The sequence below is a fragment of the Oryza brachyantha genome, chromosome 2 (assembly GCF_000231095.2).
Source record: "Oryza brachyantha chromosome 2, ObraRS2, whole genome shotgun sequence".
In the NCBI taxonomy this organism is placed as follows: domain Eukaryota; kingdom Viridiplantae; phylum Streptophyta; class Magnoliopsida; order Poales; family Poaceae; genus Oryza; species Oryza brachyantha.
This window is the reverse complement of record NC_023164.2, coordinates 17,152,935-17,177,949: the sequence shown is the minus strand read 5'-3', so window position 1 is coordinate 17,177,949 and position 25,015 is coordinate 17,152,935. Positions and strand designations below refer to the sequence as shown.

At 39.0% G+C, this 25,015-nt stretch overlaps 2 protein-coding genes across 3 annotated transcripts; both read left to right on the top strand.

Moving 5' to 3' along the window:
• Window positions 1–12,134: 12,134 nt before the first annotated feature.
• Window positions 12,135–15,100, top strand: LOC102714888 (beta-1,4-mannosyl-glycoprotein 4-beta-N-acetylglucosaminyltransferase-like). Of its 2 annotated transcripts, none has more exons than XM_006647384.3 (2): window positions 12,135–12,590; window positions 13,596–15,100. In XM_006647384.3, the coding sequence occupies exons 1-2, from the start codon at window positions 12,513–12,515 to the stop codon at window positions 14,694–14,696; spliced, it is 1,179 nt and encodes a 392-aa protein (XP_006647447.2). In that variant the 5' UTR covers window positions 12,135–12,512; the 3' UTR covers window positions 14,697–15,100. The 2 variants fall into 2 exon arrangements, with proteins under 2 accessions (XP_006647447.2, XP_015688809.1); XM_015833323.2 differs by lacking the exon at window positions 12,135–12,590 and adding an exon at window positions 12,618–12,866.
• A 4,365-nt stretch (window positions 15,101–19,465) lies between these two features.
• LOC102720860 (NAC domain-containing protein 73) lies at window positions 19,466–23,241 on the top strand. Its single transcript, XM_015833489.2, has 6 exons — window positions 19,466–19,801; window positions 20,740–20,878; window positions 21,277–21,463; window positions 21,567–22,063; window positions 22,313–22,612; window positions 22,732–23,241. Exons 1-6 carry the CDS (start codon window positions 19,794–19,796, stop codon window positions 22,783–22,785), a joined length of 1,185 nt encoding a protein of 394 aa, XP_015688975.1. The 5' UTR covers window positions 19,466–19,793; the 3' UTR covers window positions 22,786–23,241.
• The last annotated feature ends 1,774 nt before the right edge of the window (window positions 23,242–25,015 follow it).

The window sequence follows — 25,015 nt, the reverse complement described above, 5'->3', positions numbered from 1 at the left end:
TCATTTCCCTGTCACTATTTTTTACCGGCACTCCTGACTATCTGCATCCACAGTTTGATGTCATCTCATACCTTTGTTGTAACACTACAAAAGGCACTGTATAGAGCAAAATTGGTCTCAGCTAACTGTTTGCAGATAACTATACAGCCGTGCAGGTTGGAAAGAAATGCAGTGTTTTCACTGCCTTGTCATTTTGTACTTTGTAGTGAGCAGGCTAGGCATTGCTTCTGTTTAGTAATCCATCTTTCACTGATTAGCTAATTTTCATATGCGAGCGTTCGAGCCGTGAAGGCACATGTTAACCCGGCGTTTTGTGGGATGGAGTGGTGTTGGAACAGGCTGTTCTTGTCGGACGTCCGCTTCAGCCAGGTTGACAAACATGAAACATGCTGCTGTGCATCTATGTGCGATGCATCCTACACATATATTTTTTATTTTTTTAACCCTTTTAGTGCATTTTCAATCTGGCAAAACGGTTTAGATATAGGGTGATTGCTTGGCTTTTTGGGCAAATGGTATATTTATAAACAAAAAATAATTTATAAATAAAACTTTTATACATATGTTTTTAGTGATCTAAAAGCAAAGACTGAAAAATACAATGGTGAAAAAAAATGCAAAAATCAACTCTAAAATGTTAGCTTATAAGTATAAACAGAAGCGAACAGATAAGGATAAACTTCTTTGGAGCACATCATGTTTGATTTTTTGGGTGGTATTTGCGTCTTGGCCTCTTCTCCATGATCAAGTGCAATGCTAAATTGCTAATGGCTCGAAGGGCCCATGATATACGCCGGGAAACAGATCCTCTAACTTGCTGTCAAACGACTTGGAGTGGTTGATATATTGAAATAAATTAGCAGTCCCGCTATACGTCCGACCCAATTGTACTATCTATGTATGACTGAAACACTACAACCGATTAGGCAAAAGAGATCAAGTAAGTGGGACCGTAACCGTTGAATGGTTGAGTCGTACGTAAGTCGAATGATTGAGTCGTACAGATAACAATTTATATAAACTAGGTGGACCCTAGGTCCAGATTATCACCTGTGCATCCCGTGGTGGATTATTGGCTTGGTGTTGTAGATTTTGCTAGACGTAGAATTTGGTTACATACACGTGTCAATAATTCACCGTGGGAATTTGGTTACATACACGTGTCAATAATTCACCGTGGGGTGCACGAATGATGATTTGGACTTATGTCCACCCAATTTATTTCCCACGATAGAGTACATTGGAGGGGAAACGTCTTCTTCCGCTGGCGGGATGGATTATTGGTTGGCCAGAAAGAGTCTGATCACGACGAAATTATTCTCAAGAAAAGGTTATCTCTGTTCCAAGAATCATGGCCGAGTAGATCCCCACTTCTAATGTAATATCGTTATCAATCTTTGCGTTGCACTGCCGCGCATGCCTCCACTTCAAAGTTCAGAGAGAGAGAAAAAAAATTCTCAAACGCAAGCAGCTCTCGACTGATCAGAGAGTAGCATCTCTCTTACTGAAAAACACGTTGGAGTTTTGAGTTTTGACAAGACAACTTTGGGTTATTCTGCCTGATACGCAGCTCAATCAATTTCTGTCTAGAGTAGTTTCCAAGAAGTTTATGCAGTACTGTATCCATCTTTCCGTGTACGTATGTAGTTTCATCGCAGTTGAGGAAGCCTCGTTGACTTGCTTTCAGGTCATGTATTGCGCTGCTTGGCATATGCTTACAGTTACATATTCTCTTTTTCCAAAGTTGCATGAAAAATATGTAGTAGTAGTAGTAGTAGGCATGCATATATATAATTTCCTGGTATACATGAGCCCTGCCTAACAAAGAAGATACACCAGTTGAATACTAGTTTTATTAGTACCTCTCTGATTGTTCTGAATTTCTGAATATCCACAGGCAGTTCCAGGAAATTTCTGAGTCAACAGATTCCTCTTCAGCTCTCGTCCAGTTGCTCCTCCCTGTATTATTATTGCCTTGGGTACTATCTTGTGTAGTTTGTCTCTTTCTCTGGGGTTATCTATCTACAGAAGATTAACGGCAGAATTTGATGCAACGGAACAAAATACTGTTCAGCTCTCAGTAGCCAGCTTCAAAACGTACAGGTTGCAGAGTTCATCAATAAGATAAGGCAATTGTTACGCCTTAAATACTACTACCGTATTTGTCATTTTTGTTTTGTCTTCTAGGCTCAATTATTTATGGTTCATGGCATCAATATTATCAGACCGAGTTCATGTTCAGAGTTTCAACAGGGACCGTACTGAACAAAAACAAATTGCATATAAGAACGCATTTCTCTGATACTGTATTCAGACAGACAACGGACATGTCACTGCATCGTACGATGGAGAATGACGACAAACAGACGAATTTTTTTATTTTTTAAACCTTTTTAATAAATAATTTTATTACTAAAACTCGGAAGAAAATATTTTCACCGTATGAACTTTTTGACCATGTCAGTGTGGGTGACATGGCAAGACAACACTGCCACGCTTGGCAAGACAATCAGTCACGCCAAAAGCTCTGGGTGTCCGTGTTGTTTTGTTACGCCAATGTTGATGACGTAGCTAAAAGGTTCATTCGGTGAAAATAGTTTCTCCTGAGGTTTAGTAATAAAATTATTTATTAAAAAATTTTTAAAAAATTAAAATAAAATCCAAACAGACAGACTTGAACCTGAGTTAAGTCCTAAGGCATAAACAAGGCAGAAAATGCAGGTTTGTACTGATGCCGGTTGGGTAGTGCTGGGCCAGTAGTATATGAGAATGGCAGAAAATGACGTGGTTAATTAACTTAAGCTTTTTTCCCCCAAACCGTTTTCATCTCTAAAAACAACAATATCGTAAGTCCACGTTCAGAATAAGGGTTGTTTTGAGGAAAAAAATTACTTGTTAAGAATCTCTGATATATTTAAGACAAACAACATGCCATTGGATTGTGCTATACAGATCGATGGCAATAAGACTCCGTTTTAAAATACATTTATTTCTAAAATAATAATCTCTCGATGGATGGGGTTTGCGGAGATTATGCGTATTTTCAATATTTGTTCACTACAAGCATCCACGACACTCTACTCTAAAAACAATTACTATATGTTTTAACAAAATTTAAGCACTGAAGATATCTTTATTTTGAGACGGAAAGAAAACAGTACTACCATCCCATCCCATGACATCAAACTTAGTAGATACCGGGGCAGTAGTATCTACGAAGAGTATAGCTGAAAATGACGGGTTTAATTAATTTAATTAGCTACGGCCCGTACGTGTTGATCGAGTCTGTGCATCCCAACGCAATAATGCATCGGCTGATGTTTATAACTAAAAGTCGTCTTAGACAGCTGCTGCGTGATAACGTCAAAAGGCTAACGACTTTGTGGTAGTCCAAGTCAAGAACAGCAAACGCGGTCGGTTAATTTACCTACCTACTGTTTCTTTCCGGCGGATGGTTTTTAATCGTTCTTTTGGGCCTCTGTAGAATGTATGATATGGTTCTTTTTGGTGATTCCGATCGAGCGCGCTTTTAACAAGTTTTATAATATAGGTAAATGTTAGCTCTAATTTTATCCGTGTGACCAACTTATTTATTAAAAGGTGACATGTATAACACATCGATCACCTCTACATACTAACTATAATGCACTAATTTCAATCATTCATCAGCTAATTTACTTTTTCTCTTTTCTTTTTATCTGAGAGATTGTGTGGAAGCTATCCTTTGCACGAGGGGTGTCTTATTTCCTCTCTGCTCTCTTTTATTCTCCAACTCATTATTTAATCGTACATGTTATTTTAGATTTATGCTAAGAGCCTTATAGTACTTGCTCTAAGGGTTAGTCAAGAACCTTTGATCGCTATACATCAAAACATGATCTTTTTTTAATCCTCCCTAACTAATAAGTTCAGTAAACAATAATAGCCAAGAGTTAAAGAACTAACTATCCAGATTTAAATCTTATATCTAATTCGGATGCTCACATATACGACTAATAATTCTTCAATAATAGGTGACCTTGCTATCGATATCAAGGGGTTCGACATGACCTCATCAATATCTTAATATACCAAACCAGTTTTTCAAGGTACTCACAATAAAAAAAATATGTGCATAGGTACGTTCATAATATTGAGTGTCTGTGTGTCATTAACACATGTATAATGTTCATAAAGAAGAATTCATTGTTACGACATGAAACCAGTCTTAGGTCATAGCAAGGGGCAGAACCAGCCAGGAGACCTTAGAGCGCAAATCTATTACCTTGTTACAGCTCTTTATAAATTTAACTTTTTTCTAAAATTTATACAGAACCTATAATAAGTCATAGCTGCTCTAAGCCTGATTTCACTTCCGGTCACACTTACCGTACTGTGTACATAGAGACAGTAGACAGGCAAGTTTGCATCTAGTGCCAAATGTTCTCTTAATTATCCAATTGCCTACGTCGTGTGAGTAGCCATCATGCAAGGACGGTCGACGAAAGGTGTGCAACGGCTTAATTAAAGATCTCATTTTTAGTATCTTAATCCCAAACGGTAAGTCATAACCTGCCGAATCAGAGTGCCTAATCACAGGCACGGCCACACATGTGTGGTTGGGGCACTTAGCCGAAAATGTCGCCGCCCGGCACGCGCGGCCGCCTGCGAATATCCAGGGTTTGGGAGGCAACTTGATTGGTTGCTCCATGTGCCCATGTGGTGGAGGCATGGCAGCAACGGCTAGCTCTCCTCTGGCTCTTGTACCCATCACCAGGCCACCAAGCTGATCATTCCAAGCATTCTGCCCTACCCATGTAGTACGAAATTGGGTATTTAATATCTCTCAATTTTTTACGCCGAATGAATAAGGTTATGTTTAGTTGGGAAAAAATTTTGAGTTTGGTCGTCACATCAAATATACGAACATATATTTGAAGTATTAAATCTAATCTAATAATAAAATAAATTACAGCTGCCAAAAAGCCACGAAGATGAATTTATTAGGCATGCTTAATTTGTCATTAACAAATGTTTACTGTAGCACCATAATATCAAAACATGGCGCAATTAGGTTTAAAAAATTTATCTCGTAATTTACACACAATCTGTGTAATTAAGTTTTTTTCCTACATTTAATACTTTATACATATGTCTAAACATTCGACATGACAGCGTGAAATTTTTATTTTGAAAGCTAAACAGGCCTAACTCCCTAAGCATTGTTTTGGATGATTTTGGCCCGAGCCGTTACATGTGGTGCCATCACGGCAACCCAATTAGAGAAAAAGAACAATAAACTCATAGGACACATCCATAATTTTGTTCTTTTATCTCTTTCCCTCGCTCTCCTCCCTTAAGCAAATCGACAAGAGACGTCCAAGGCGAGGGTTGAGGCTAGCTTCTTTGGCCCTTGTAACCAGTGACAGAGCCAGGATTTTTTCAAACATAGGGCTCAATTAGTTGAATTTATATAATTTTGTCTTTATCTTTTAGTTTTTGAAGTTTTAAAATGGAATTTCGAGGCATATTTAGGATCAGGAGTAGTGCTGCAGCCCCTAGCTGCCCTACTCCTGTCTCCGCCCCTGCTTGTACCGATCACCGTCGACCAAAGTCATCCCAAACATTTTATGGAGGGAATAATGAAAGAAAATATCCATACCTGGTTGTCTTTTTTTTTATGTTGTGCATATTTACCTCTTGTTATCAATACTTGACATCACACACCGACTGGTGTATTTGCGCATAATACAATTTGTTAGAGGATTTCTCCTCGAGCAGGGAGGTCGGTGGACCCTTTTTTGTGTTCAGTCCGGGAAACAATGGGAAAACCACGGGTTTAGAAGTAGTATAGGTGTAGAGATGGGGGAAGACGAAGATGGAGTAGAAAAAATCCTACGAACAAAGTAATTTATATAGGTTTGGCTCGCTCGAGATGTAATACCTTACTATTGTAGTATGTGTATGATTTTCGTGGAATACATGTGAGAGGGAGCTTGAGCTAGAGTTCCCTTCTCTGCTGAGTATGGTTTGTGAGTACAACTTGCCCTAGGCATGGCCCTCCTTTTAAAGTCTCATGGGTGCCATAGTGCCATGGATACGATGGCCCCTAATTAAAGCAATGTGAAAGTCTATTTGATGAGATTGATAGGACTAGATAAGGGTCTCCCTTTTTTCGTGGAGATGTTAGAAGCTCTCGTTGTCTTCAATGCATAGTATAGAGAAAAGTGTGTGCATGCAAATTGATTGTGCTAGTTGCAACATTAAATCTGGTAGGTATAGCATGCTACGGGTTCTACATGATCCTCTAGGAGAACTCGGGTGGTAGGACCTAGACATCGCCTCACGATGGGAGACGTCAGGCTCAAGGACGACTGATCCCCTTAGGGGAGACACCTCCCTCGTACGTCCTAACCCAAGATACCGGTTGTCAAGGTGTTGGGTTTGGGGTAGCTCAACCTCTTTAAGTAGCTATTCCTGTCCATACCAAAAATGCCCCGCAACCAAGAGGGGGTCAGGTTAGTTAGCCTAACCCATCGTAGGGATGGCCCGACACCTATTGAATGGCAGTTGTTTCATTATAGGACGACCTAACCCTTCCTCCATAAGGTAATCGACCCCTTTTAAAGGGTATGCCCAGATTGTTCTATGTCGTGAGCCACTGGTATGAGGATCATGGTCTCCATAATACCGAGATAATTCATTTGCTCAACGGTTATAGTTTAATTCTGTTGTTTGGCAAGGCACTACTTCTGCTTACTCTTGTGGTACATTATGTCAAATATGCCACATTATGAGGAAGACAAAATCATGGCAATGTTATGTTAGTCCCCATAGTAGAACATTTTATCTCAAGCTTCACCAAGACCAATATTCTCTCCGGTAGAAATGTATCAATTAGGATAAGATTTGGTCAAATTTATACAACTTTGACAAAAATTTTGTATTAAAATAAATATATAATACCTAATAAGTAATTATATTACTTTCAAATAGAATCTATATATATCATTTGCTTTCTATATAAATCATTTGCCTTCTATTTAAACTATGTATTTAAGAAATAGCTGATGATTAGAATTTTAAAAGCTCGGTTAAATATTATCCTAAACAAGAAATATTTTTATATTTTTGATAGAAGGCAGTAGTATGCAGTATCGACGAGCAGTCAATATAGGTGAAAAAAAAATACAACGCGCTACATACTCTGTTTTCCACTGTACGCTCTGCTGCACTTCGATGTGCCCCATTAATTTGTCCTTTTTGGCTCGAACAATTGGAAAGAAAAGGCGAGCATCGAAAAGGCGAAGCAGCGTTGACGAGTTCTTTCTGGCGCCGCGCGGCCTGATTGATTTGCGTGTTCCGCTGACCGGCTTTGCCCGCTGAAACGACTTGTTCAATTCTGGTTCTACAATGATTCAAGGTGATGGTTTCAATTCTGGGGATGTGTACATCCAAGATTATTTTAGTTGGACTAGTTAAATTTACGTGTGTGTTTTCTTTCATGAGAAAAATGTGTGAGGGTTTGCACTTTTTTTTGTTCTACTATTATTTCCCCCATTTTGCAAATTGTGTGAGGGTTTGTTAAATTTTGCACTGTTCAACTAAATTTATAAGAAAGATATAGTAAATTTTGCAAACCTATAGATAATTTAAGCAGACTATCACAAAACTACAAATTTAATTTAAGACATATAACAAAACTGTAGATTTATCCCCAAATTTACCACTCCAAATTTACTATTAATATCACGAAACTACGTACCAGTAACAAAACTATCATAAAACTACATGTTTCACGTTCATTTGTAGTTTCGAGATACATTTAAGGATAAATGCATGGTTGTACTACAGTGTAACTAAAGCATGTATAGTTTTGCCAAACAAATAGTTGTGGATTTAATTAAATTAATTTAGTGTAGTACATGTTATATTTTGCTTTAAACTTAGTCAAAAGTTGACTTAAGATAAAAGGTATAGCTCCATAAATTCTTAAATGGAGTGAGTCCCCCTTATGCCCGTTATAGATTCATAAGCCTCTTTTTTAAAAAAAGAAAAATCCTAAGATATTTCTTATACTTTATCTTACACTGTTACATGCTCAGTTGCTTTTAACATTAGGGAATACTTTATCTTACTCTAACCAGTTAGCATGTGTTATTAATACGGAGAAAAGGCCACACGCTAGTTGGCAAGTTGCACATGGTCTGCCATGATTCAGTCCGTCATAAAAAGAATGAAAGGAGGGAGGAAAAAAAAAATGAAAGGGCACTAGCTTATAAGTACATGGATCAGCATATTATGAAGCATCTCGGCGAGATGCCTGATTGTCATTACATCCTAGATCCTCGTCATTATCACCCATCAAAATATTCGAATCCAATTAGGACAGGCTGATTTTCTTTTTGAGAGAAAAAAAAACTTGCAGAAAAAGCGTTTGTTTGTTTTCGACGTAGCTGCAGACAGCATGCCAAAAATATATATACATATATGGTGTACTAAAAAACATCGCTTTTAGCTATCATATAATGGAGAGAAGCACCGGCGGAGCCAGGGGTGGTCCGACCACCAAAAAAAAATTGCTAATCAGCCCTTAATACCCAAAAAATAATAATTTTTATCAATTGGTATTCTGGCAAAATAAAGAAAATAATAATTTTTATCTTTATTGAGCAGGATGTTTTTTAAAATGGATGCAAAAGATATAATGAATACTTTTATAGCCATTAGAATTTAGAAGGCATAGACTTAATAAGAAGAAAAGTAATACGGTAATATTCTTTGAATTTTTCTAGTGATTTAAGCTTCTATTTTATTACGGGAAAGCCATATATGTTTCTTTGAATTAAAATTTTACTTAACTAATTTTATATGTTTCCTTTATTCATATATTCTAATGTACTTGTAGTCTATTCTATTATTTGTACTTGCATATATATATATATATATATATATATATATATATATATATATATATATATATATATATATATATATATATGTGTGTGTTAGCATACTGTGTTTATAAAAAAAAAATCGGTCGGACCACCCATATCCTAAGTCCTAGCTCCTCCATTAGAGAGAAGACAGAAATCTGTAAAGAAAATTAGCCTGAAATCAGGCAAGCAGGTTTGGGTAGGATTTCAGAGAGGCCAAAACCAAATTCAGCTCAAAGACTAATCGATAATTTGAATTGGTTGATTTTTAGTATCCGGCTATCCGGACCAACTGTCTCTCGCGAAGGTCTAATTTGATATTGCACTCTGGCTTGAAAGCTTGGGCAGATATGTGGCGGCGGTGGCCTTTCCGAAGCACCCTGCAAGGGTGCAAGTGATTTTTCTTTATTTTGCGAACTTTTTTAACATTAAAACTAATGATGTGTTTGGTTTACAGCAAGGTTAGATGAGATATGACGATCGTGTTTTATTGTATATAATAATCAAAGTTGGTTGTTTGGTTGGGTAAATAGGATAAGCCAATTTTTTTTTAGTTGGATGTACGAAATGCATTTATTATTGCTATTTCTAGAATAATTAATACTAATTAACAATAAAATATACTAACAGTTCATAATCAACACCAATCTTAAAATAATAGAAATAATTACTAATTAACAATAAAATATACTAATTATTTTTAATTATCCTTGTTAGTGAGGGTAGATGGTTTCATCCGGCCAAATTAGCTGGATTCAATCATTTATCATATTTAGGGAACTTACCTTGAATGGTCATCATATCGACCCCCTTGTTCAGGAAACGAACACTGAGAAAAAACTGAAGGTCATCTTGCATCCACCTATATTCTTCGAAACAATCACACCCTAAACGTCACCAAAAATTATTTTCAGATTAAAACCTTTAAAACATGTCCTATCTGATATAGCCAAATATTACTAACAGATCATGAAAAGTTAGTGTGATAGTATTTTTTTAACGCTAGTTAAACTAGCTTAGCCAAAATGTTTATATATGTAAATAAACTATAGGAGTTTAGTTTTCAAATTAAAAGAAAAAAATGAAAAGGTTCACATAAAAACGCAAGTAAAAGGTGTTTGCTCCTACTGTATTACTTTTCAAATTTCTAGCTAAATATAAATGTGAATAAAATTAATTACTTGAATGTAAAAAATATTTAGTGGAATATGAACAACACCCAAACTTCTCGTATAGAACAATGCAACTACATATAGTTAATTATCTCATTAGTTGTAAATATTCATAAATCTAAGATGTTTCATGGACTCATCTAATGTCCATTAAGTTCAATACATATGACAACCAGCATAAATGCTGTCTAATAGATATACAATACAGTTTAATTGTCAAAGACATTGCCTCATGAGTCATGACAGAGACTAGTTTTGGCGGACTCCACTGCAACTAAAGACATGAAATAGTGGGCAGGACCACTGGAGGAAATAAAGGATGAATACGGATATTTGACTGATAATAAACACCATATATACGTATTTTTATTTGACCAATCCAAAGATTGTTTGGTTTGAATTGCATCAGTATTCGCTTTCATTCAAAACGGACAGAAAATATCCGCACAGTTATTTCGCCCCTTAGGTTGAAGCTCGATTGATACGGAGAAAGTAATTTTGGGGACAACACAATAGATACCCTGAATGGCTCCTCAGGAACAAGTATTTTTTTTTAGAATTTTCACAAGTAATAGATCATCCTTCAAAATTCCCGTGAAATTACTGCAAACCGAATAGACCCTAGATTTTTTTTACAAAGCATATCAAACAAATTTTATGCCACAAAAACTATGATCTGCTGTAATATAAAGTTTGGGAGAAGTATTGTATCCATCTAAATCAACCTGAAACAGAAATGTTGTGATTGTGGCACATTTCCTCCTTCCATATTGACTCTCTCGGTTCTCAGTTCCAAAATAAGATTATCTTTACCCCAAAATAAAATTATTGTTGAAATTCTTACGCTGGATTTTATAAAGTAGGAAACATGTGCATTGGAAGTAGAAAAAGGTAAAAAATAATTACATTGAGATTTGATAAAGCGGAGGATATTCTAGTCTTTCTTTTTCTTTCGTACTCCCTCCGTTTCACAATGTAAGGTGTTGACTTTTTTGTTTCAATGTTTAATCATTTGTCTTATTCAAAAAATTATGAAAATATCATTTATTTTGCTTCTGACTTACTTTATTATACTTTATTATAAAAAAACTAAGCACAACTTGTTATTTTTTATATTTATACTAAATTTTTGAATAAGACGAATGGACAAACGTTATAACTAAAAACATCAAAATATCTTATGTTATGAAACGGAGGTAGGACTTGATATGTGTGACATGAATAAAAAATATGAATTCTTTAGTGTGCCCTCAAATGATTAATGCCATATGTTGCTTTGGATCCAACAAATTTAATTAAAGTATTAAATAATATAGATATCTCTCGTGCATGTATATCTCCCGTATAATTGAATTGAATAAAATTACCATGGTCAAAATCAGAAGAAAACACAACCATGATGTCATAAGCTTCACCAATATACTTTCTCTGTCCTAACATAAATTTATTTCTAAGCTCTTATCCACCATTGGTCTACAAAATTTAAAAAATATTTCTTCCATACCCATTGCCTACCTACCCATCGATATTACTTTCTATTAATGACAAAAACTTTGATCCTTTGTCCTCAGTCCTCACTACTAAATTTTTGTTAGGATACGAGGGGTGAATTTATTTTAAACTCTCACACCCTCTCTTTTAACTTATGTTTATATTTATAAATCAGAATTTAAATTTTTAACTTTAAATTTAAAGTTGACTTGTAATATTTTTATCGAAGTTTATTTTTGAGCATTGACTTTTATATCGCTAGGATTACTCATAACAATTTTTTATTCATAAATTATTTTTTATTTGTAAATATGTGGTTTAATTTTTTTTTATGAAAATGCTAAACAATCGCCCTCTCATAGTTCTATGTAAGCATACTTATGGAACTCCTAAACAATATATTTGCCCACAAACATTACAGAGAAATTGTTTCCGGAATCATATTAAATAATCATAGAAAAATCGTTATTCTTCTTCGTCTTTTTTCTTGGTCGCTCTCAAACCCAGCCTTTAATCTTGATATGACGATGGCACGAGACAAACAGACGACCGGCTCCTCCGTCTCTTCTTCTTCTCTAGTCACCGCGACGGCCACCCCACCTCCCTCGCCACGCCCACGCGCAAGCTCACCGCCGCAACCCCCACCCAAACGGCTATAATTACGCCCCCCATGATCTCCTCCCTCATCGACCTCCCTCCCTCCTCTCCGCTCCACGCACCGTCCCTCCTCGGCGCACGCGGCCGGCTAGCCAGCCAGCCCGCCCACCCACCCACCGGCGATCGCCGGGGAGAGGGCGTGCTCCGGCGGTAGCCCGACCGACCGGCGCGGCGGGCGCACCACCATTGGCAGCGGGGCCGCGGGCGGGAGCTTAGCGCGTCCCCCCTTTTTGCTGACCCGCTGCTCCGCCTCCGCGCGTCCTTTGCCGCGACGGCGATGGAGGCCGGCGGGTACTACGGCTACAAGAAGAACGACGGCGGCATCTGCGGGGGCGTCTGCGGCGGCGGCAGCGAGGTGAGATTTTGTCTTCCCGTCTTCTCCCGTTCCACCCCCCAGATCTGTCCCTTTCTCTCCCGCCGCGTGGGATTTTCTTGTTGGATTGCCACGGGTCCACGGAAAAAGCACAAGCCCCCCCTCGTTCTTCTTGGTGCCTGTTTTTTTTTCTTTCTTTCTTTCTTCCCCTGATACTTTTTTGCGTTTGGATCGAATAGAAGTATAAATTTGATTGCTTGATGCTTCGGTTGCCTCAATTGCTCTTGCTCCATTCGATTTTACCAATCTCGATTAATGGTAAGATTGATACTCGTTGCTAAGAAAGTTTCCGGTTTTTTTGGATTGGTTAGTGCTGAGATTTGCCGAGTCTGTAATCATAATCATTCACGAGAGCTTGCTAATTGCTTTGGCACTTGGTAGAATCTTTAATCTTCTCTCGTGCTTGGATGCTTCTAGTGCCGGTAGAATCTCGCTAGCTGGGCTAATTGGTTGTCCAGCCTAATCCTGGAATATTTCTTTTCTGTTGTACAAGGATGTTAGAAGTATCCCCCTTTTTCCTCAAAATTCCCAAGTGGGATTATTCATGCCACTGAAAAAAATATTACAGGATAGTCGTACTATTGTTTCTATCGCAATTTGCACACAAACAATCAGCTGGTTCCTTTTTGGGTGGATCTGCTTTATGCCTATCAGTTATCCCAATATGCTGTTCTTACAGGAATACGTGCATTTCATCTTGTAGCAAAGGTAGTGTAGTAGTATCTTTTGGCTGTTGCTGCTACTGGATCATGATAGATGTTACAACTTAGAATTTTAGCAATTTGTACTGATAAGCTAACGCGATGGGTAGGTAGAACAATGCTGTTGAACATATCTGTGGGTTATAAATTTCATTGGAGTTGAAATAGTTCTCTGAAGAATATGGGGTTTTACTGCTTATTTGAATGTGCCTCCATCCATTTATGTTTCTTGTGGTTTCAATTGATAGAGCCTCATTTCTCACTTGTTTTCTGAATTCATTTGCAGCATGGTTCAAAGGGGGTTCTGAGCATGTCAAGGTTGAAGTGTGCACTTCGGCGGTTTGATTTTAGGGCACTTCTAATCCTCTTGATCGGTGTGCCAACTCTAATATTTATTATATATGTTCATGGTCAGAAGGTGACTTACTTTCTTCGACCGATCTGGGAAAAGCCCCCAAAGCCCTTCAATGTGCTACCTCACTACTACCATGAAAATGTCTCGATGGCAAACCTATGCAAGTTGCATGGATGGAAAGTGAGGGAAACACCACGCCGTGTTTTTGATGCTGTGCTTTTCAGCAATGAGCTTGATATTCTTGATATCCGTTGGCATGAGCTTAGCCCTTATGTGTCAGAATTTGTGCTTCTTGAGTCCAACTCAACCTTCACTGGCCTGAAAAAGGATCTCCATTTCAAGGAAAGCCGCCAACGTTTTGAATTTGCTGAATCACGGTTGACCTATGGTATGATAGGTGGAAGGTTTGTGAAGGGGGAGAACCCATTTGTGGAGGAGTCATATCAAAGGGTTGCTCTTGATCAGCTCATCAAAATTGCTGGAATCGCAGATGATGACCTTTTGATCATGTCTGATGTTGATGAGATTCCAAGTGGGCATACCATCAACCTCTTGAGATGGTGCGATGACACTCCTGAGGTGCTTCATCTCCAGCTCAGGAACTATCTTTACTCATTTCAATTTCTCCTTGACGACAAGAGTTGGAGGGCATCAATACACAGATACCGGGCTGGAAAGACGAGGTATGCACATTTCCGACAAACAGATGACCTTCTAGCTGACTCAGGGTGGCACTGCAGCTTTTGCTTCCGGTACATAAATGATTTCGTCTTCAAGATGCAAGCTTATAGCCATGTTGACCGGATTAGATTTAAGTACTTCCTGAACCCCAAGAGGATTCAGCATGTGATATGCCAAGGAGCTGATCTTTTCGACATGCTTCCTGAAGAATACACATTCCAAGAGATCATTGCCAAGTTGGGGCCAATCCCTAGCACATTTTCGGCTGTTCATCTTCCTGCATATCTGTTGGAGAAAATGGACCAGTACCGGTATCTTCTCCCGGGCAACTGCATGCGGGAAAGTGGCTAGGGATTACAATTTGCATCATGACCTGATGAGCATGGACATTGCGGATATCTCTTTGGAGAGCACCGCGCCACAGCGGTTGTACCTGATACGATTTGTGCTGACTTAGTTGAGCGACCAGTTGAGCGGTTGGTTTGAGTTCATAGTTTTGTAGCGTGTAATTGGAAGGCCTAACAGCATAGCGCATGCTTAGGGTGCTGCGTGCTTTGTTTTCATAGGGAGCTCGGCAGAGTGTGGTGTGTGCTTGCTTACCACCTGAGTTTATTCATTTGCCTCCATGATTGATATATGAACTCAAACTAGTATTGTACATTGTGAACTGAGTGACACTAGATCTGGTCCAACCTCATGTTGTACATTGCCATTTTAGTACTTACCACTGAGATACTATCATTTTCTCTTCTTTACTCCCTCTGTGATGATCATCTTGTTGTCACTGCCGACATTTGACAGTGTCTCTGTGTCCCAATTCGTTGCCCATTTGAAGCATTTGCAGTAAATCTGACAACAGTAGACACTACAATTAACTCCCAACATACAAATTTCCCTCCATACTGAATGTACGCAGCCGTGAGACGTTGTTTCGGTGGCCGTTGCAGGTTGGCAAGAGCTGCCACTGTGTTGAACCTTGTCCTGTCATTGTTGGCGATGAGCAGCGACCTGCCTGGCAGGTTCAGTTGGGTAACCCATCACCAACGGGACTTGTTAACGAAACAATAGTGTCTTTTTTTTTTCTTAGCGAGTCGAGCACGAGTGTGTGCGAGCCGTTAAGCGACCTGTGAACGCGGCGGCATATCCTGTGGGCTTTTAAAGTAGGTAGGAAAAGGCTGTTCCTGTCGGGCGTCCACCTCAGCCAGAGGGACACCGGCAGGAAAACACGCTGCAAAATTTTTGGCTATTTTCATTTCTTTTCTCTTGCGTGCGATCCGATCCTACGCGCTTACTACTGCTAGTAACGTTTTGTTCCGCACTGGCACTGGCAGCAGCATCGCACGTTGCCTTGCCTGGTCCTGCAAACAAACGGAGAACACCGTCTCTCGCGCTTGTCTCTACGGATTCATTCCTTTTTTTTTTCTTTTCGGTTTTGTGATTTCGAGGCGATCGTGGCGGCGGCTGTCTCGCTGGCGGCCGGCGGTGCCAGCCGTGGCTGACCGGGGACGGCATGGGGTGGGGTGGGGGTGGCGCCGGCGAGGAGGGAGGCGGCCGCTGTTTGTTTGTTTCAGCGGATAAAAAAGCGTGTCGTCCTCGTGTGGTTTCGGGGGGACGCGAGCGCGTGCCGTCGGCTCGGTGCTGCCTTCGCCGCGGCGAGTTTTCGTCCTCTCTTCACGGCTTGACCTGCGCAATCGCGAATCTTTTTTCCTCGTCCTATTTATGTTTATATTTATAAATTAAAATTTATTATTTTTATTTTTTAAATTTAAAGTTAGTTTTTATTTTGTTTATTATAATTTATTTTTTAGGAACATATATGTATAATTTTATTTGCAGATTATTTTTTATAACATGTAGTTTCGCTTATTAGTGAAATAAGTGAAAAGACGAGCACCTTTAGCGGCGGAGGCAGCGAACATTTGACTCTTCCGAGTGCTTTACATTACTTTGCGATTAAGGATGATCGATACGCGTTTTTTTAAATCGCAGATGTAATCAACATAATCCATGTGAGATGCACGGAGAACCGATCAATACTGCTACATCCATCATTTAACGCTTGACTGTTTGTTTTATTTAAAAAATTTATAAAAAAGTTAAAATAATAAATCCAGGAAAAATATTATTCATGTTTTATTATCAATAACAGTAGAAATATTAATTATAACTTATTAAAAAAGATGAATAATTAAACGCTAAGTACAAACATGATAAAATTGTATACTCCCTTGTCCTTAAATGTTTGACGTCGTTGACTTTTTTATACACGTTTGATAATTCGTCTTATTCAAATTTCTTTATAAAATATGTAAAGTTATATATGCATAAAAGTACACTTAACAATATAAAAAATAATTAGTAATTTTATAAATTTTTTAAAGAACACAAATGATCAAATATGTATTAAAAAGTCGTTGACGATGACGATAAGGTATGACTTATTTTAGGACAGTACTATCATCATCGGTCTGACGTCTACTGGGAAAGTTCCTGGCGAGTCGCACATAAACCAAGCCTGATGTTCGAGCCGTGTTTCTAAGAGCAGGTACAATAGCAGTCTTTAAGCCACCTATATGCATATTTTAAAAGAGATGAGAAGGGAGAGAAAAAAGAGGTGTACTACTAACACTAACGTGTAGCCAACTGTAACATGGACTTCAAGACACAATATATATATAACATGTGAGACCATCATATATTAATGTTTTGTAGGGAACTATTGATTATAGATAAATTATAGCTAGTAGTTGACTATAATATTAAAGTTGCTCTACACTCCACTCACGCACTTTTATAGCTGTGTCTTTCACCACGTTACTCCGTCGCATGATCAAATATATGCAATATATATGTGAAAAGGGCATGTATTTATTTATCTAATTTATTTTCGGACAGTGAGGTATTCAGGTTTTGTTGTTGCCGTGAACAGCAACGGCGACCAGGGCGACATCGATCGCGTGGCCGTCCATTTCCACTGGCCGATTTCCCAACGCTAACAAGTCCGCGCGGAACGGGTGGCCACCGTGGCAGCCACTACGCTGCACGCGCGTGTGTGTGTTTGACGACACGGATGCTTACGCTTACCGGGTCATTCAAACCGCATGGGCGAGGCGCAGCAACGCAAACCCAAAAAAACAAGAAAAGCTCGTTAGATTTTCCTTTCTTGACGAAACCAAATGCCTGACAAAATATTGTAAAGCAATACCCCTGACGACTGACGACCCGGCCGATCGACTTGGTCCGGGCGGGGTGGCCAGAGCAGTAACCTCATTTTTCGGTTTTTTCTTGTTCAACGTTTGACCATTTGTCTTATTTAAAAAATTTAAATAAAAACTTTAAAAAACTAGTCACGTATAAATTACTATTTATATTTTATCATTTAGTAATAATAAAAAAATTAATCATAAAAAATTTTAAATAAGACGAATGGTCAAATGTTGGACATGGAAAAACGAGAAGCTTCTCCCGATCGACATGCTGACAGCGACATGGATCGATCGACCGATAACCGTGTCTTTTCGATTTTGACGTATACGTATAAGATAAATTTTAAATTTTAGTTAATTTTATGGCTTTTTCTATCAAAGTTTATTTCTCAGTTTTATCTTTCAAGTCCCTAAAAATACGAATATAATTTTCTATTTATAAATTAATTTGATATTGTAAATATGTCGTCAAGACGTGAACCAATCACCCTTATTTGCCACGTGTCAGCGATCTTACGACAGGTGATGCGATCGTCGGAAAGCTAGCAAACCTGCAGCCTAAAGTCTAACCTGAAAGAGGATTCACTTTTTTAGCAAGGTATTTTCGTTTTTTATTACAAAATTTAAATTTTTATCTTAAATTTGGTGGTTGATTTTAAGGTTTTTTTTGTCGTACCTTGCTTTTTATTCTTAGTTTTTAGATTATTAAGAACACATATATAAAAATTTTATTTGTAAATTATTTATCTTCTGTAAATGTATCATTTGGATTTTTTTTCCTGAAAAACCGAAAGATCAACCCTTTTCCTATTACTTGTCAAGGATGAGATTAATAGGCTCACTTAACTGAGATGGCTCGGCATTTACACTCAGTTTCGTGCAAACACACCACACGCTACGTCCTCGATTCATGACGAGGTAATGAGCTAATACTGTACGGTTATACTAATAAACGTCACCGATGGATATACTCCGTCCGTCACTGAATATTTTTAGCACACGTTTAATCATTCGTCTTATTTAATTTTTTATAAAATATATAAAGCTATGTATGCATAAAATTATATTTAACAATAAATAAAATGATATAAAATAATTATTAATTATGTAAATTTTTTAAATAAGATAAATAATCAAACATATATAAAAAAGTCAATGACTTTAAATATCTAGGGGCGGGTACCTTTTAAGGTGATACTCCCACCCCTCTAACTCATAATATGTTAGCATCTTCAACGTGTTCTAAGTTTAAGTATTTGCAAGACTATTCACACTGCTACTTATCCTATCAATCATTTCATACTTAAAGCATGTTTAGTTTGCTATCAAAATCAATCATTCCAAATATTGGTATTGCTGAAATTTTGGTAAGTAACAAACTAACTAACCCTACCATCGTAACATTACCAATATTTGGTAACTCTAGAAAATTTCACTCACAAAACTATGCTCAAATTTGATAAGGTGTCAAACTAAATACAACCTATATAGCTTGACTTTGCCAAAATTTTGGCAATGCCACTGTATGGTAAAGTTTATTTGGGTAACAAACCGAACATGAGCTTTTTATTTTTTTCCCCACTTACTCTCTAAACCTCATCCATTTCTCATATATTAAATAGCACTATAGTCTTTTTTCTTGACCTTAATCCCTACTACACATCATAGAAATATTTGTAGTTTGAAACGGACGTAATATTTTGTATTTACTAATGGTCTGGCCGTGATCTCATTCCGATGTGTTCATGTGCCGATTTTCCATGGCCCAAGTAGCAGCGGGCCTCACAGCCGGGCCCATTACGGGCCCAAAAAGTAAGTGAAGGAGGCCCATCTGAAACCGGAAGGCGCGGGGGCATTGGCGCTCCCCTTTTTTATGTCTCTCTGTCTCTTCCGTCTCTTGGGGAGCGCGTGTGGCTTGCTTGCGAAGGAAGGAGGAAGCGAGGCAAAGGCGAAGCACAGCACGCGGCAACCGCCACTGCGGCGGCGGCGCCCCGGAATCCCGGGGGGAGCCAAGGGCTGAGAAGGCGAGGAGCTTCACCGGCGGCCGCAGCCTCCCCCCACGCGCCGACCGATCGCCGCCGCCGCCGCTGCTGCTGCATTGGTCGTCGTCGATCGGAGGGAGGAAGGGCGAAGCAGGAGAGCCGTACGTCGGGCTGGTGGCGCGTGGTCTCGCTTCGGTCAGGCTGCGCGCGTCTCGCCGGCGATCGTGGTCGGCTCAGGACTCGTCCACCCGCCCGCCGCAATGGCAAGGTGACTAGTGATTTTCCCTTTCCCCCTGTTCCTTGACCATTTTTCTGCTGTTTTTTTAGGGCTTGCCTGGTATTTCTCCCGGAGGGCGCTGACGGATGTTTAGTGGTTCAACGAAGCGTCCTTTGGTTCATAGCTCACATAGTAGTAGTTCTTGAAATAAGTAGTATGATTTAACTTGGGTTCACAGCTCACGGTTGCTCAAACAGAATTTTACTGAAGAAGTGAGAATATCATGGTGAGATTGGTACCGTTTTAATTTGGAAAAGTGTAGGCACCAAATTTGAGCCAAAGAGGAACCAATCGTGCACAACTGCACACCCTGACACCCATAGCTGCGACCAAGTGAGCTTCCTGATGAATGTCAGGTTAATGGTCAGCTGGCCAGCTGCACTAGCGTTTGTAGTCTCTGTCAGAGTGCAAACGGCAGTGCGGTCAGGGTATGGAGCTAAAAATTAGTTATTATACACTTAGATCATAAACTTGTTTATGCTCAGTGTGGAATTCAGTTTGCTATGGTTCGAATAATATTAATGTCTTTGCTTGAAATTGTTCATCATATATTTAAGTAATATATGGAACACAAAATGTTACAGCCTGTAATTGTATCGCTATTGTATTACATAGTTTAATTAATAATATGCGACTTGAGCCTATCCCCAAATTTATCTTTCCAAGGTTTGGATTTAGAACAGAGCATCAAAATTATTACTCATCTCCCTACGCATAGTTTACCAACAAGCAATGCAGAATGTTCACTCAGTTATGGTACAAAGATTTCCCCTCAATGGCATGCACGTATAAATCTTATCCTTCTGACCCAGAAGCAGCACTATGCTATGAATTGAGTGCTTCAATCAACATTATCCTATACTCCTAGTTTTTATTATAATGTTGCAATTACTTGAGTAACAAATGCCAACATGCTTGTTTTGCTGCAGGTCGTGGCTTATAACTGGTAGGGGGGTTGCTAAGAAAATAAGAAATGCACCTCACTGCTCTAGTCGCCCAATAAGCGAATTGGGTCCAGAAGCACAGATGGAATGCCCAAAATGCAAACATGTCATTGATAACAGTGATGTAAGTATACTCTGCAATATTTGCTGGCCACTTTAGACTTTTTTAAGTTCATACTTCAGAAAAATTGATATACCTCTAAATTTTGCTGCATTCCATTTTTCTGAAATCTGCTTCTGTTACATAATTAATCTGTTGATTGTTACAATAGCTGAGAGAGGTAGATTATGGCTAACGAGTAAGGAGGTATGAACTGATTGGGTTATCTTAATTGTAGAAATAGGCATCGTTTGCTCAATTTCAGAGCCTATTGACATTGAGGCTTTGGAAATATAATACATCCATGTATTTAATCACAGAATTGCTGCATGCATAAAATTAGTTGAAGTTAATTTTAGCTTTCAGCTCACATTAAATAGAAGTTATGAATTCTTATTTTTGCTGCATTTCATTCTATGCAGGCTGCTATACAGTGGCCTGGACTGCCTGCTGGTGTCAAGTTTGATCCCTCTGATTTGGAATTACTTGAACATTTGGAACAAAAGATTGGCATTGGGGGTTCAAAACCACATATGTTCATTGATGAATTTATTCCGACTATAGATAATGATGAAGGGATCTGCTATTCACATCCAGAAAATCTTCCTGGTATATGGACTTAATGCCTTGCAAATTTGCAATGGCCATTGGCTGTTTTCGAAATTATTTGTTTATCCATAACTAAATTCTTGTTTTGGTCAACGCTCAACAGGTATGAAGAAAGATGGAACCAGTGGTCATTTCTTCCATAGAGTTTCAAATGCATATGGTTGTGGTCAGCGCAAGCGTCGAAAGATCAGTAGCTGTGATCATCATATTGTTTCTGTTGAACATGTGAGATGGCACAAGACGGGGAAATCCAAAGCCATAGTTGAGAAAGGTGTTACAAAAGGTTGGAAGAAAATAATGGTTCTGTACAAGAGTTCACAAAGAGGTGCCAGACCTGATAAGGCTAACTGGGTGATGCATCAGTACCATCTTGGGGCAGATGAAGACGAAAAGGATGGGGAACTTGTTGTCTCCAAAATCTCTTACCAGTTGAATGGTAAACAGACAGATAAGTCTGAAACAGAAAATGTAGATGAAGAATCTGATGCATTTGCTGCCAGGGTTGGTCCAAAAACTCCAAAGACAAACACCCCACAGCCGTGTCGCTTAAATAACAGTCCATGTGAAACTGAAAATTATGTTCCCGTCTTGGAGGACCAGGTAGTGTACTCTAACTTCTGTTATCGTTGATCTGCACTCAACCGATCACTAAAAATAGCTCAGATTGTAGTAATAATTAGATTAATTGAATTTTGTATATTATTATTTCCAATGGAGTATCAAATCACTATTCTCAATGTTCTGGAAAGTTGTATTTTTGATGTTTCCCTTATGAGAGATCATGAATAACAACATATATCTGCAATTTCAAAATATTTAATTTGTTCTTTGATTTCTGAATTATTATAGGAGGGGGAAGAGTCCAACATACCTATTGTTAGCCTGAAGGACGACTCTGGGAATCCTGCATGGTGCGCTGGAGAATCTCATGCTGTGCAGGAAGCAGTTCAGACCCGACCTAACTTGGATGAATCACTGCACTGTCATGAAGTTCTGGATTCCTTCCTTCATGAAACATTGCTTCCTTCTGACCGCCCGATTCTATCTCAAGGCAGGAATGAGATGCCTGACAGGAACCTGAATCCACTATATGGACTATGTGATCTTTTCAATGTAGACCTTGGAACACCTCCAGATTTTCAGCTTGCTGTAAGTTTATACTGTGGCTCTTTTGATGCCCATATGTTTTTTTTTTTTTTAAGTGGTAGTGCCCATATGTTCACTATGCCAAATCTGATCATGTCTATTTGTTTTCTGTGTTGTGACAGGACTTGCAGTTTGGATCACAGGAAAGTATTGGCCACTGGCTGGATAGCATCTAGGTCGATAGAGAATGTGAAGCAGGGCGAAGAACTACATGATCGATTTCTCAGAGTATGATAAGCAACTTTTGTGGGATCAAGCTACATAGTTGAGTGGCATCGAACCATCAAAACTGTCTGAGAGAGGGTCGCCTGAACCTCTTATTTTGCCTTAAAACTGGGAAGGAAATGTGATGCTGTGCCTGTGACCCTGTTCGGGGCCATGTGATGGTGGAAAACCTGGAGCTGTTTAACTCTTTCATTTATGAGAGCACATCACATGTAGGTGTATACCTTAGTTGGACTCGTCAAGAACTTTGGCTTAACAGATGGTCATGAGAACCCATGCTTTTTTTTCTCGTTTTCTATTTCACTTTTTTTTTAGAACACAGTACGGAGTTAAACCTAGAACCTTTTGTAACCACTAGGCTACAGGCACATTCGCGTTTTCTATTCCACCTTGGTTGAACTTACAGGCTGAGGCAGCGTTCTGTTTCACTTGCTACGTTTTCACGACTCCTGTCGTGTCCATCGCTCTGCCCACACGGGCTCACCTCGGCGATGTTTTATCGGCTGCCTCGCGGCTCCGGCCCATGTCACTGTCTCGGCGCCGTAATATCCCGAGATGAAAATGGCTAGAAACGGTATCAGTTCTATTTTTTCATGGAAGCGGTCAGGAATTCTTCGTATATGTAAATTTAACTATTCAGTAATAACTTTAATATGATGGTGACAGTTAAAAAAAAAGCTAAAATTTAAAAACAGAAATGGTTGAAAAAATAATCATCCCACTCCAAAAGGAATTCATTATTTAGCTTATCTCACGTATATCTAAACAAAACTACAAGATTCAAGACTCAAATATTCTTCGCTTTTAAAAATCCCAATATATTTATTTTCTATTTCTTTCAAATCCTAATCTGTATACATGTTCTCTACTTTATCAAACTCTAATGTAATCATTGCTAAAAATAAAGTCATAATGAGAAAAGAAAGTATTATTTTTATATTAGTTTTTTTAAAACAGTATCGGCATGGTCAGAAAGTTTTCATACTACCGTTTTACATCCCCTGCTGCCGTGGTGCGTTGCGGGCGCGGCGACGCGCGAGCTGATTTGAGCCGTCCCCTGCGATTCTGAGATAGCTCGAGGCTCGAGCGACTCCAATGCAAAAGATGGGCGTTTTTCCAGATTAGTAGTTTCAACGATCGGATTTTGGTCAAACTGTTTATAAAAGACAGCAAAAATTGGATTGCTACCATTGAAACCGGGCTAAACGGCCCATTGGCCCAGGATCTGAATGATCCACTCGACGAATTGAATAGACTGATGATTCTATGAAATTATTGATGGACAATAGCAGTGGCAGCATTTTTCTTTGGCAGAAACCTCAGTGGATATCCACTCCTTCCCTGTGATGTTCTATGAAATTATTGATGTAACTCGTATTAATCCATCTTATCTTAGTTTTTGAAATTTGTTAAAGACTATCCATATGACATGCAAAAGAAAAAAAAATAGATATCCAAATGAGTAATGAAAATCCATCTACATGGTGTTGTAGCTCGGTAGGAGTAACTCAGAACAATTCTAATGCAAGATATATATCCTTCACATCATTAAAAAATTAGTATTAGACATAACTCTTACTGTGCGGATACTAATAATTCATGTATGAATTTAATGTTATATAGAAACTATGGCTCATGTAAAATATGTTTTTTTCTCTTTCTTTATATAATCATTTGTTACATCATCTTGTATCTTATGTGACAACTTATTTGATTCGATAAAAACAACCCTAATCATAGCACTGTGAATTATGTTCAAACTTCGAAGAGAAGCGATCTTGATTTAACTTCCATTCACTTTCCCTGGCTCAGGGAAGGAACATTTCGCGCAAAAGAGAAAAAAAACAATCCTAATCGAAGTAGCCCCCGAGTCCCTTGCTCGAAGACACGGCCATCTTCTTCTTGGCCTCCGAGCTAGGAGCAATCATAAAACTCATAAGTCAGAAACGCAACAGGACAATTCCTGAATGGACACTGGGGGCTGGGCCAATCAAGCTGCACTGCAAACAGATCTATCCAAGAATCTCATGATCCGAAACCATAACCGTGCGTCAGGCGCTGCGCCCGCCGGCACCGGCACGCCGCGCTGGCAGCCGAGCTCGCCCACGCCGCCCGGCCGGCTGCCGCGCGCGCGCCCGCGCAGCAACGCCGCAGCTACCCCTCCCTGCAAGCTCGCTAGCT

What these genes read in the sequence shown, in the direction of transcription:
- LOC102714888 (XM_006647384.3), top strand. Translation starts at nt 12,513, where the DNA reads ATGGAGGCCGGCGGGTACTACGGCTACAAGAAGAACGACGGCGGCATC. An exon ending in TCTGCGGCGGCGGCAGCGAG is followed by an intron (nt 12,591 to 13,595) that starts GTGAGATTTTGT and finishes ATTCATTTGCAG; the next exon opens with CATGGTTCAAAGGGGGTTCT.
- LOC102720860 (XM_015833489.2), top strand. An exon ending in ACATCCAGAAAATCTTCCTG is followed by an intron (nt 21,464 to 21,566) that starts GTATATGGACTT and finishes AACGCTCAACAG; the next exon opens with GTATGAAGAAAGATGGAACC. An exon ending in TTCCCGTCTTGGAGGACCAG is followed by an intron (nt 22,064 to 22,312) that starts GTAGTGTACTCT and finishes GAATTATTATAG; the next exon opens with GAGGGGGAAGAGTCCAACAT.